The 13,932-nt window shown below is 40.7% G+C and overlaps 1 protein-coding gene across 1 annotated transcript in view; it reads left to right on the forward strand.

The window, feature by feature from the left end:
• STAC (SH3 and cysteine rich domain) overlaps positions 1-12,946 on the forward strand; it is a 76,251-nt gene extending 63,305 nt beyond the window's left edge. The window contains exons 9-11 of the mRNA XM_010126699.2: positions 876-927; positions 1,057-1,194; positions 9,992-12,946. Of these exons, the coding sequence (XP_010125001.2) occupies positions 876-927; positions 1,057-1,194; positions 9,992-10,090 (289 nt within the window). The 3' untranslated portion in view covers positions 10,091-12,946. The remainder of the gene's footprint in view (positions 1-875; positions 928-1,056; positions 1,195-9,991) is intronic.
• Positions 12,947-13,932: the final 986 nt, after the last annotated feature.

Raw genomic sequence — 13,932 nt, forward strand, 5'->3', positions numbered from 1 at the left:
ATTGGACCCATTATCCATCACATACTACAGATACACAGTACAGTAAGCCTAACAGGGAATTCAAGGAAAGCTAAATTATTAGGGTTCAACCATTAATTTTATTAAGATAGAAGAAATCACTCTTATCAAGCAGACAGAGCTTTCTGAGGTTAATTCGTTTGGAAATGGGCTGCCACTTACTTTCTACAACGCAGCCCTATTATAATTACATAATATTGATGAAGTACCACCAATGGGGGTAAGGAGGTCAAATAACTGTTCAACTGCCTGTGCAAAATCAGCTTAGCACATTTCACTATTAGCATTTCCAGCCAAATTATTCTCCTAGCTCTGCTTTGGAACTAGTCAGCTGGATGCTGATACTTAGCAATTACAACCCTGTACCACATATTATAAAGGTAAATATGTCCCTTTTAAATCAAAAAGACGGAATTATATCCCTGCTGACTAATTGCCTTTGTCAGTTAAATAGAACTATTTTCCTGCTGCCTTCCTTCTGCAATCACAGTTTGAAAACACAGATGATAAGGTGGTGTGTTCCAACGATGTGAAATGTCTTGAAGTAACAAGATAATGCCAGTAACAAATAGGGACTGTATTTTAAACAGTTTCTTATTAAACAGGAAGCAAAAAAAAAATCCAGTTCATAGATGTTGTCTCAAAATATAGACCTAACTCAAATATACAGAGACTCTCTTGCTACATTATTGTGTATAATTTAAGAAAACCTTGTTGCCTCATTGAATCTACCTGCGGTGAATGCTCAGACAAAATTACTTAGGAAGGACCACCTTCCTATTAGATGGTAATTGTAGAAGCTGATGCAGCGTAACAATTAAGAGTCATCTTAATTTACTTTCCTCTTCTAATGACAGGCCAGGGGATATGATCACTCTTCTGGAAGACTCCAATGAAGACTGGTGGAAGGTATGTACAAATTATTTTATATCTATCTGTTTCCTTTCCAAAGGGAAAAATATTTTATTTTCAATACTGAACTTTTATTAAAGCTACTGCTGTTAATGACCTTCTTCTATCAATATGTTTTCTCCACAGGGGAAAATTGCTGACAGAACTGGATTTTTTCCTGCTAACTTTGTTCAAAGAGTGCAACACGATGAGAAGATTTACAGGTGTATCAGGACTTTCATTGGCTGCAAGGAACAGGGACAGATAACCCTGAAGGAGAACCAGGTAAGTTCCCCTGTGCCAGATCCCCACTGGACTTGAGTATCCAGCAGCCTGACCAATGACTGGAAAGAAAGTTGTGCATAGATGAGCACAGGCAAATGCTGCTTATTGCAATTTTATAATAAAAATTGTTATTTCTATGGTAATAGTGTCTTGTAGCCAAAAAGCAGTGTTGGTCTTGTGCAAACATGTACCCTCTGCTTAATGTGGCCTCAATTTTCACCCTCTCAGAGGTTCATAAAGATACTTTAGATATTATACACTCTCCTACTGACTTCGGAGGGACAGCTTGGAGAATGCACGTTCTTAGAGGTAGAGCTTGTGTGCCTGAAAAATGATCTGGTTTTCTTCTCACTATTAAACCTAATCTCACAGAAGACAATGGCTCCCTCCTCAGACTTTACCTTAACTGAAGATCTGAACACAGCTCATTGGTTTTGCTTCATTAGGAGAAGAGTTAAGACAGCACAAAGACAACCTGTAAATCTTAAATTTAACTCTTATTCACCAGTTGCAAAGTATCTTTAATCGTTGATTGCCTGTCACCACTTAGACAATCTCTGTACAGGCTGTGTTTTATTCTAAAGTAGAAGTGCTGCTGTGAGTTCAAGTACACCACGTACAATGAGGACTCACAGGGTCCATTCACCCCCAGTGTACTTTCAGCAGCTCCTTCTACTTTGCGTCATTCAGGTGGGTTCACAAGGTGAAAGCCACGGCTCCCATTATAGAGTGTGTCTATGATCTGTATGTCAATGTGGTTTATAATTTTTACTAGACATCTATTACATTCAAGTGTCAAGTCTGGTGATTCCAAGGTTGCTTGCTGAGGTAAAGTGAGAGAAGGATAGGGCTTAAAACCTACATTAAGGGACAGTCAGGTTTGTGGCGTAACCTAGGAGGATGGCTGACTGAGGGCAACACACAGCATGGGTTCTCTGACACCTGGATGAAATAGAAAGCTAGTTTTTTCTCACTGCATCTTCTGAAGCCTAATGTTCTTCCACCTCATTATATATTTCCTTTCCTTTGGCAATTGATGTCACGTCACCAGGAACAGTTTGCCTTGCAGTGCCTGGACAGCCACGGATTTTAATAAAATAGAGAAGAAGTCAGAATCAGGGTGGTCTTCGGGGCCGTAGTTTTTTCCACACAGAAATTCTGTAACACTCCACTGATGGATTAACTTGTGTTGCTGCCTTGTGACATAGCGAAACACCCAGGCGCTAACAATCCTTGGGTATATGCAGCTTTCTAAGGAAGGCAAAGCAATACAGTAACCTCAATATATTTTAACTGCCCCTGTGCACATAGTACACTGGGCAGCCCTGAACATGCTAGAAAGAAAGAAGTTGCTTAGATTTTTTTTCACCCAACACCTCTTTTGGTTATTTATATGTTTACACACAGAGGGAAAAAAATATTACCAAAGCAAAGCAGAATGAGCTGGTTTTGCATCTTTGTGCTCTAGTATAAGCAATGCACAAGGGCAAAGCTTGGGGGAATTGTGTGGGAATATGACAGACCAGCATGAGTGAATGGTGAAGGTCTGAATCCCTTCTCGGCAGTGGGCTTACCTACCTTTCTGTTAGTGTGTTTGCTACTGCAAATAGTGAGGGTCCAGCTTCTTGTCTCATTTCTCACAACACCACAGCTTCCAAGCGGGCAGGTCTGGCACTTTCATCTAAACACAAGGACTTCTACTGTCCCTGTCTCATCATAGGCTCACAAGGGACCTCACAGTCAGGAGCTCATCATTGTCTTTGGTAGGGGAGGAGGTAAAGAAAGGGATGAATCCATCCTGTCTGCCTACTGCTTCATCTTTTTTTGCAAACTTATTCAGCCCTATCTCAAATCCACACAAATGCTGAGGCTTAATGTGACTGCTGTCCTCGCTCTATGTGGCAGAAGCTTCAGAGGAAGAAATAAATAAATATTTGGTGTGAAACCGGGGGCAGAGATCAAACTGAACAAACACACAAATGCAGAGACAGGAGACGAAAGGAGTGGAACCAACAGATCCCACTCCACCCTCGCACAAATTATGCAAAAAGAGTACATTCAAGTAGTTTCAAGGACACTGAATAATTTCCAGGTGGAACAGCCACAGTGAGACCATGGACACTCATCTGCTTCCCCCTGTCCCCTCAACAGGGTTTGACCCCTATCCGTAATAGCCCCCAGCGACAGCTGGCAGCCTGCACAAGGGCTCCTGAACCCAGCCTGTGAGATGTGTGCCTGCCACGGAGATCACTGCCTGAATGGCACAATTCTTCTATTCTTTTTTTTTTTTTTTTAAAGCAGAACAGCTTTGCCTTCACTGTGAAACTATTTTTATTTTGAAAAACAGTTTAATTGTTATTTGAAATATTTTACTTTAAAATTTTATATTATATTTCCAAAGTCAAATTTCTTTCTTCAGCCATGTCTCTTACTTTCTGTCCTTTATTTCACTGTTGTTTTCATATGAAGCAGAGAGGGCTGCTTTAAGGAAGGCATAAAAAGAAAAAAAAAGTCATCTGAATGGGACTTCTGGGAAAAGTTTGGCATAATTCTTTTTTTTTTTCCTCTCTTTGGGGATTTCTGGGGGCTTTAACCAGCTGTTTTAGCTGTCTATGGGCACAGCATACGGAGGTCTGTGAGCACAATATATGTGCTGCGTGCAAAGCACTGGCTTGCCCCAGATTAGCAGGAAGGGGAGATTATTCATTACTGTCAATTCCTGTCAAGTCTTATTTTAGCTAGAAAAACTCATTAACTGGTCTAATAAATTCCTGTGACTATATTATGGAAAATTGTCTCAATTGTATACTGTTAATTCACTGGGTCAAATTCTGCAGGGTCTAATAAGAGTCCAGAACCATTCTGACAATGAAGGCAAGGATGATATGCTAACAGGAAAATCTATCCAGTGACAGTAATATGAATTTTCAGTATATTGCTTGATACCTTCCACGGTTTATACTGCAGATCTCTCTATGCCCTTTGTGTCTTATATGAATGTTCCCAAGTAGAGAGTCTATTCTTGTAAGGCATAAAGGACATATACTCACATCAACAAAGCCACAGGAATACTTTAAGAAAAGCCATTTCAGGCAAGCAGAGATATTTTCATAGTTTGAAGAACAGTGAATGAGGGCTTTCTATGGAATCACTTGCCAGTTTCATGCCCTGGGAATAAAATTTTGAGTTTCAGCTTCATGCAAACCTTTCTGGCAAAGCTAACGCTCCAGGAGAGGACTGAAGGAAAAACACCACAATTTGCTCACCCATCTTGAGCAATATGCACAAACTAATCTTCGCAAAGGATCCCTTGAAAATTTCAGTATGAAATGTGAAAGCCAGCCGGCAGGAGAAAAAGCGTACTGCTTCAGAGACATCAACATCTTGGAGTTTAGGGTTCACTGACAGATTTGTGGGTCCTGAAACAAATTCAGAAGACAACTGGACACCACAGGGCTCAATCAGGAATCCGTGGGAGGGAGGCAGACTTAGCCCTTAACGTCAATAAAGCAAGATTGTTAACAGGGAATCCAAAACCAGCCAATTTCTGTGGCTTTCCACTCTTTTAAGCTGTCTCACACACAACACTGACTGCATAATTTCCCACTCTGATTGATTGTACCATTACTTGGGTATACAAATTTTTCTCCAGCCTGTAACTTCTGCTCTAGTTTACTTCAATTAATTATTACGCATTATACAAATGCTTCTTTGCATGACTACAGGCTCTCTGGATCTCTTTCACAAGAGAGAAAGTCACCGTTTTGAAAAGATATACCTAATATAACATCAATGTTTGGAAAAGCATCCCTTAAAATGCCTCTAACATTTTTGGTCATCCTTATTTTTAAAGAAGTCATAATAATCTATTGTTTGAATGTTTGTTTTTACTCCTCTTATCATATCCTACTTAAATAAGGGAAATAACCTTTTTAAAAAGAACCTACTCACACCCTTTACTGGCAGCCTCTCTGACGTCTACAGTCACACTAATACAAACCACTTTAGAGATGGGCTTTTTGTGATTTAATGACACAATTGATTTTAAATTGCACAAGTGATCTTGTGAAATAGAAATGACCCCAAACCATGACATTTGTAGCAGGAACAGTAAGCAGAAACTCCCTGCCTCATCCAGTTGTGGACTGTGAGTTTACAAAAAGGTCAGCGTAACAGAACCATTTTGTGACGGATGTGTTTTTTAAATGTCACTGAGTTGAACTACGTCTGTTACAGAAAGCATGTCCCAGCCAGCTTCTGTGATGACTGCAAAGACCACTGCTGTTGTGATGGCCACAACCTCTGAACCAGAGCTGTCAGCCTCCCTTGGCACCACAGCTCAGGGAACAAACTTCCCTCCTACTGCAACACACAAATTTCAAAAAGAGTGACTTTCAGGTACACATGCATTAGTAGCTATGTGCAGGTTTGATTCAGCCACTTAAAGAGAACCTGGGAACGGGCTTAAACATACCATGAAGTTAGACTCAACAAGACAGGATTGCAGCCCAGGTCTCCAGCCTCAGTGAATGCACCTGGCTTGAGTCTTCTGATTAATCTGGATGCTTTCTTGCTACCTGGCTATTCACCTCAGTGCCTAGGAATTACTTCATTTTCCCACGTTTTCCATCCTGAGATTCTCTAAACGGAGCTGAAATTCTAAGAGCATGAGTCAGCTGCCTTTGAAAATCAGTTACATCATGGTGCCTTACGCATTCAGACTGAATCGCTTAGAACACAAACCCAGTCCAGAAAGTGATGTTGCAGTTCTTCATGTGCTCCCCAGCTATAACTGCTGCACTTCACAGCTAGGCTTGAGGGGAAATGGATCTTTTTCCAGCTATCTCTGATTTTTGTTGACATCTGTCTTGCTGAACAGGGATGAGTGTCCCCATTCATTCAGCAATACTGAGTGACACACAAGTTTCACAAGAGTCCAAAACATCTGCACAGTCGACCATGCATACAGTTTAGTCCAAGTCACCTTTAGTCATTTTTAAAACCCTAAATGAGTGCCATAGGTAAACCAAGCTGGTGTTCTCAGTCTGAAAGCTAATGAAACAGCTGATATAAAACCTGTCATCATTGTTTGTGCTATGGTTGAATGGGTATGAAAACTGAACTGCTTTATCATTTCCATTCACAAAGCTTGCATAGGCAAGCACTTCAGTGCATGGGCAGCAGCAGATGTAGAAACTCACAGTGTCCCTGTGCTGTCATTCTTACAGACAAACAGAAGACTTGAGCTTTCAGACCTCTTGACCTAGCACTGTCTGCAGGCTCCAGGACAGCTCTTGAAACTGTGCTGTCCTCATAATCAAATTCCTATTTCATCAGAACCAGTCTGTGGCTGTCAGATTGGTTAAATATACAGGAGAGAGAAGATAAGAAAAAGACAGCTGCAGAAAATTAGACCAAGTTCAAAATTGCTCCTGGACAAAGAGCATTTGACAACTGAGCACAGGGCTTAGAAAAACAGGAGAGTATTAATGACCATGCAGCTTAAAGGATCATTCCCTAATTGCACATCTCCCCCATCTGCTTGGGGCTGACTGACAGAGAAAAAATTACTCAGGGCAGATGTTGACAAGTTCAGACAACAGTTATGATCCAAATAGTTGCTTGTTTTTTTTTTAGTGTTTTGGGGGTTTTTAAACAAAATGAGATTAAAAAATGGGGAAGTGACTTTGTAACATTAGATCCCACTTTCAGTTGTTTCTGAAGATCATTTGATGACTGAGAAATAGCCTGAGATGTGGTTTCTTACCCTGTGGCTTACTCCACCACTAACCTCTTGAGCCAGGGCGCAGGAAAAATAAACAACTGTTTGTCTCCATTTATCTTGCTACCAAATTCCCTGGACAGTGGCTGCTCAGTGGCTCACTTATCTTGTCAGACCAGCAGCCTTCCCATCAAAGCATGCCAGCCTGAGTAGCTGCCATTTTAAGCAGTTTCCAATTTAATACAACAAACCATGAGCTCCTGATGGTAGCTGTGGCACCTTGTGCCTTCACAACTGTCATGTTTGCTGTCTGTCACCAGGGCTTGTTCTCAGCGATAGCTGGTTCATCAGGTGGACTTCAAAACTCCGATGCACTTACCTGGGATTACTCCTGATTTGCACCCACCTAAGAAAGTCAAGAGCTGAATCCCAAGGCTGCGACTTGTGGGTGAAATACTTGGCAGCACTCACAAAAGGGAATGAGGACAAAAGTGGCTAAAGATGGTGTTGTGTTCCCTCTCTTCCAAAACTGCAGAATTTGGAGCAGCTCCAGAGCTTTACAAAGCTCCAGCAGATGCCACAGCCCCAGGAGACCCCCCTGAGTCACACAGGATTAGGAAAGTGTGGCATATTGTGGCCAAGCTCACTCTGCACCCAGCACATCCTCCTTCGGAAGGAGTGGGGAAAAACTCTGACAGCTGGGGACTGGCATATGCAAGGTTTAGTATATAAGTGTGAGAGAATTTCAGCTGGAATTTGGGAGAATTCAGATCAATGTATTAGTATGTAGAGTGAGAGTTGTTCTTACAGAAAGGCCTTGTTCTCCTCACGCCCAGTGAAGATCTAAAGCTATTGCTGTCGCAGAGCACTCCCACTGATATCAAGGAGCACTCAAACCAGCAACAGACCCAAAAAAAAAAAAACCTCTAAAAAAGGCTAAATTTGCCATCCTTTTTCACTCCAAAGATAAAGAAAAGTAGTGTTCAGAAAGTTCAGTATTTTTCTTTTGTCCATAAACCATTCTGCTGGCAGGATGAGACATCAGGGAAAAGAACTCTGTTCTCGCAGTAGGTTCTGCACAGCATCAGAGGTTGAGCAAGAAATGCAGCATGGTGAGTGAGTAATGGAGACCTGCTGGAGGTCCCTTCTAGAGATCTGACTACTTTGGGGATTTCTTTGGCTCATGCAAAAAGCTAGAGGTCTTGCAGACCTCTTTAGTTAGGAGGAAAGCACAGCGATGGAGTTAGGCATTCCTTTTAACCAGCCAAGTCTATTTACAGAGGAGCTGCAAAGGATCCTTTTCCCACACAGCAGCAGAGATCAACTGAGAAGGGGCATCTTTCAACCAAGATTCTCTTTCCTGCTCTTGGATATTCTGCCATGCTCAGCCATCCTTAGTCTACTGCTTCATTGTAGGCTTTTTCCCCTTCTTGTTGAAGTTTTCGTAGTCTTTCTCAGAGACACAGACCAACACCTAGCAGTAGTCAGAAACACCTTCCTGTGTACATGTGCTTTGCACCTCTCTGCTTTGAATGGTGATGTGACTGGAAAGGGAGAAGCAGGTGCTGTGCTAGGGATTCATGATACAAACAAGCTTGGCTCTTTCACAACAGTACCTAAACTAAACGGCATCAATTCCATACCTCTTCTATGCTTTCTGTGTGATTTAGCCCAAACAACAATACCTTTTTCTTAATTGCTCAGTCATTCTGCCCCAGGGATTCGATTCAGTTGGCATTAAGTGGATGGCTTAAGTAAGAAAACGAATGAGTCCCTTTGCTTTCCAAACCTTTGTTTGCAGGTAGAGATGCATCTGACCATTTCCAGATACTAGAGGTGGCAAATATTAAGCAGCTTCACCTCCTTCTTACGATCTTTCATTTCCTTCTGGCAGCATCAGTGTTGCTAGTGAATTTTATGTATGTAACAACAGGAGGACAAGCTGGCCTAGAATTTAGATATGGTGTTTAGATGTCACCATACAATCCATAACAGTCATGCTGACATGCATTTAGCCAGCCATTTTTGTTTATTTCATACCCTCTGAATTATTGTATTTAAACACTGTAAATAACTATCAGACAGAACCTTTGTGAGTGTTATTCCAGACAGAGAGCTTTAAAGACCTGGCACTAACGTCATGAGAAATCAGTGAGTTGTCTCAATGGGACAATCAGTTTTATGGCTATTTTTTAACCTTGTTTGATTAGTAGGAAATACCTGGTTCCTTGGCACAGATGTTTGAAAACTGCTCTTTATTTTGTTTGTCTCTGTGCTCAAATGCCCAACCTAAAGTACCTGTTCTACTAGACTTTCAAATGGCTCAGCCATTACCAAAAGTATCTCAGGATGGGCCCTAAAATGGAAATACCTGAGAACACAAAGGTCTTCAGGAAACACAAACCTTTACCATGATGTAATATTGTACTGTTGTAAAGACCACATGGTTTCACCATAATTGCCTCCATTCAGAGTAGGTGTCATGCAAACACACAGAGCTGGGTTCAGATCAAATAATTTAGTATCCACAACAGGCACAGGGACCTGTAGGTGCAGGAGCTGAGTAAATAACATAACCCAATAACATAACCCACTGCCCATCTGAGAATTACCTGGGCTCCTCAAACATGCCAAAGAGAATATGCTTGCATTCAGATCAGCTGCTACAAGTGGCCCACCTTGGCATCACGATTACTTTTCACCACCAACTGTTGAGGGAGCAGCTAGCTGGTGATCTGAAATACCCAGTCCTCTCATACACAGACAACTAAATCACAATCATTACAGTAGTCTGAAGTCATAATTCAAATTTCAAAATCTTTGATCCACTACCAAGTTCTTAACAATTTTAATGCCTCTCATGTATACGTGGCACTTCAAGAAGGCAGAGGGAAAGGTAATTCTCTAAAAATGTATGAGCTGAGTTTGTTATCAAAGCAGTGAGAGTCTAAAAAGGATTATTCTACTTATAGAAGTAGCTATCATGATGTTTAACCCATCTAAATAACAGCTTGTAATAATTTCTTGCTTGATCACAGCCAGAGTTTCTTATTTTTGTACTTTCTTTGCATTCAGATTTGTGTGACTTCTGAAAAGGAACATGATGGCTTTATCAAAGTATACAGTGGGAAGAAGAAAGGCTTTGTCCCCATAGACGTCTTAGAAAACATCTGATTTCAACAGCCCGCTTGCTGCAGTAGGAGCCCTTTGTTGGCAATGCCTGTCTGCCTCATCTCACACTGTGTCAACCCAGATGGGCTGTCTTGCAGATGTTCAGGGAAATAGTGAGAAAACTGCAACTACAAGAAGAAAAAAGACATTTAGACTGCTACAGCAACACTAATAAATAAGAAAAGTGGAATGATTGAAAGAAAATATAGTCAGAAACCGCTAGGGAAATGAGAGGTCCTTGGATACTAGCAGAAATAAGGTAAGGAAAAAAAGAGTCTGGGCTGATTTCTGGTGCAAGATGGCGGTTACAACCCCGATGGAGACAGACAGCTTGTTCTGAAGGACTAAACTCACGTCCTGTTCTTGTGTCTTAGAAAACTTTTGGACTGCTTTCTTGTCTGAAGTGTGTATTTAGGGGGGAGGGGGGAAATACTGTTCAAACTGTCCTCATACTACAGTCCAATGCTTGTAGAAAAGTGTGGCTGTGGTTCTACAGTTTTGTCCCCAGTATCCACTGATCAGTTTAAGCGTTTAATCCTGGTGTTTAGTCTCATAACAAAGCAGTTTGGAGACGCCATGTGAACGTCAGTTCAAGAAATGCACTGTGCCCTGGAAGTCGGCAGCTTTCTCTTTCCGTGCAATCTTCCCATATGAAAGAGTAGCGAACCTGTGTGTCCTTCGTTTTCTCTGTATACGAACAAAAGCTCTCAGCACATGTCGGGTGTGACAGCTGCTGTCATAGTTCACAAAAATAGCTGGTCCTCTGATTCATAAGCCTGCTTGGAAGCGTCCCTCTGTGTTTCCTGCACCTTTATCTGGTGATACAGAAAACGGGTGAAATCCTGGGAGAGAGCCAGAGGCTTGAAATATTTTATATTTTTCTGTGTTTACTGCACTTAAAAGATTTTATATATTAATCCTATTTATAAAAAATAAAAGTTAGCTAACCCCCTGGAAGACTGAAAGGTAAGGACAGACTGAACATAGAAGTGAGGTCTGTAATTACCAAAATCCAGCACCTGTGGCAGAAAGGCACTGTGAGTGTCTTAGCATTGTGTTCACACACCAAAGGCGTCGTCTTCATTTGCTAAATAGAAGTTTTGCAGATTCAGCAGTAAATAAACTGCCATGAATTCCTCCTTGGCATAAACCACCACGAGCATCCTGTAAATCTCCATCTCGGTGAGACTGTGTAGACAGGTCTGTTTCGTCCATGCAAGCCTCCATCTTCAAACATGTTTTGGACATACGAGCCTTTTAGTACCTGGAGAGCAGTCTGTGGGAACTGTGGATCTTGACCAAATTATATATGTCAGCCAGTGCCAATCCTGTTGTACAGCGGGGGCTTTATGATGTTTAAAGACAGGGAACCTAATTTCCAAGTATTTAATTGGATGTAATTGCACCAAATACACTTAAACAGCTTAGCATGTATTATGACGTAGAGATTAAGTTCTATCCCAAAGCTCCCTGCTGAATTCATGCCTTATTTCACCAGCTTGAGATTGAATGCCAGTCTCTACTGCAAACAGATGTCCTAAATCCTGATACTGCAAGAAGAAATTCATATGCTGCCAGGTTAGTATAGGCCTTTGCAAAGTTGACATTATTTCTCAAAACAAGCTACCAGTCCTGCTTCTGTCTACTGAGGCAATTTGAATCTGTGTTGCATAGTCTAGGTCTCAACAGTTGGGTTGCCCTATTTGAATAGCTGATCTTACACAAATCCTTATGAAACCCAGTGCAACTCTACAGGTGCCCAGAAGTTCACAGAGCAGATCAGTCTTCAACCTCTCAGAGACACACTTTGCAGCTCTTACGTATCGCTTAATTGCAGAGGAGGAAGTTGCAGGGGTGACAACTGCTGAAACGTGGTCCTTGGTAACATAAGTGGTCTATACCAATCGTTAATGTCCTCCTGGCTGATCAAAAGTGTCTGATTTCATATCTTCTGTTGCAATATCAGCAATTTATAATTTTTTTTTTTTCGGTTCAAACGATAAACATTTACTCAGCTCATTTTCTTAAGTAAACAATAAACTCAGTGGGAGGACAGAGGATTCTGTTAAGCCTTAAAGATCAAGAGGAAAAGCAGTGGAGACATGCTAATCCACTCTGCTTTAGAAGATTTTTTTTTTTTTATATTCACCCATTCAAAGGAAAGACTCAAGTGTTTGTTAGAATTAAAATACTTGCTACTTTTGATCAGGCCTGTCAAGCAGGCAAAGGAAATGTGTATTAATCTATACATATGTGCTGTTGTTTACATTATTGCATCATACTGTGATTCCCTTCTATTTCATTCTTCTATTATTTCAATTTATCCCTGCAATGTGCATCATACTATTCAAAGAATTATATGAATATTACATACAACTCACAATGGCCTTTAATCAATGTCAGTTTGATTCCTTTTGATACTGAGCAATAAATAATAAAGTTATGAGTAAAAACAAAACAGACCTTATGTGGACTGTATTACATCTGAGAAAGCATTGCTTCTGAACCAAAGCTTTCATGGTTATCTTTTCTTTGTAGTTTTTTGTTTTGTTTTGTTTTGTCTTTTTACTGGGCTTTTGCTGCTGTTTGATATGGAGACATAATTTATGCCTAATTTAGCAAGAAGCACATACATAAATCTTACTTTAAGCATGTGATTCATTGGCTGTTTGCATGCTTAAAGCCAAAGCACTTTGCTGAATTAAGGTCATTTTCCTCAAATTCATTTTGGATGCCTTACTCTGAATCCAGACGAGTATCCTATCGGGTTTTTACCTGCCCTACGCATTTTGCAATAGTTACTGCATTAGCAAGCAGTTAAAAGTCAGACAGAAGATGGAATGGACTTTATCTGACATATGCTCAGAAAAATTGAATTTTAGGAGACAAATGCTGTTCACATTTAATTTAATATTCTGCTTAATAAAGACTACGTGATGGTTGGAAGGAGAATATAAATGTATGTGTCTTGGCTTCTTTGCATCAGACTATCATTTTCAGCTATCCACCTTCAAGAACATTCAGTAAACCCATCAGCAATAGATTTTACTGAGCATTTCCATTTAAAATCTGCAGCATTTGCTGAACTACGACAGCCACATTTAGCAAACCATTTCTAAAGTAGTTCTTCTGCAATATATGTAGCATGTGTAGACTCGGAGTGAAGTTTTGTGGTGGGGGCCATCCTGAACATTCGTTTCTGGCAGATCAGAATGTATTTTAAGCCATTCAGCATCTCATCACAGCATAAAACTGGCTACAGAATATTTTCATAAGTGCTAGGAACAGTTGGTCAACATGAGTTGAGGATGAGCTGCCTGAATCATGATTTCCTCCTGTCCATAAATAACACAGTATCTCAGTTTATTATCATCTTTCTCTACACTTGGCCGTTTTGACTCAGTGACTTCCTTCAGAGACAGATGCTGCACTGCAGAGTCAGCTGTGAATTCACTGCCCCAGGGGAACTAAGATACTTATTCCTACAAATATTGTGTATCATTAGCATTGCTTACAAACCTTTATTTGTAATTATTTGTTGAGATTCAGTTGACTAAATAAAGCACACAGTGCCATTGTAGACAGGCTAGGTTGTTAGAGGAACCTGCACAGGGCCAGCAGGCACTGACACTGGAGATTTGGAAGAGCCATGACCTTCTAAAGAAGCCATCGGAGACCATGTAGGTTGTCTAAAATGGCACTAGACAGATGTCTTTGGAAAATGAATCCAACTCATTTATTTTAAATATGTGCAGACAAGTCTGATTTATTGAGCACTCAAATTACGTATTTCTTTCCCTAAAGGACACTGAATAAATGCAGCACATCATATCAATCTTGTCCCA

The sequence above is a fragment of the Chlamydotis macqueenii genome, chromosome 2, assembly GCF_036417535.1.
Source record: "Chlamydotis macqueenii isolate bChlMac1 chromosome 2, bChlMac1.mat, whole genome shotgun sequence".
Classification (NCBI taxonomy): Eukaryota; Metazoa; Chordata; class Aves; order Otidiformes; family Otididae; genus Chlamydotis; species Chlamydotis macqueenii.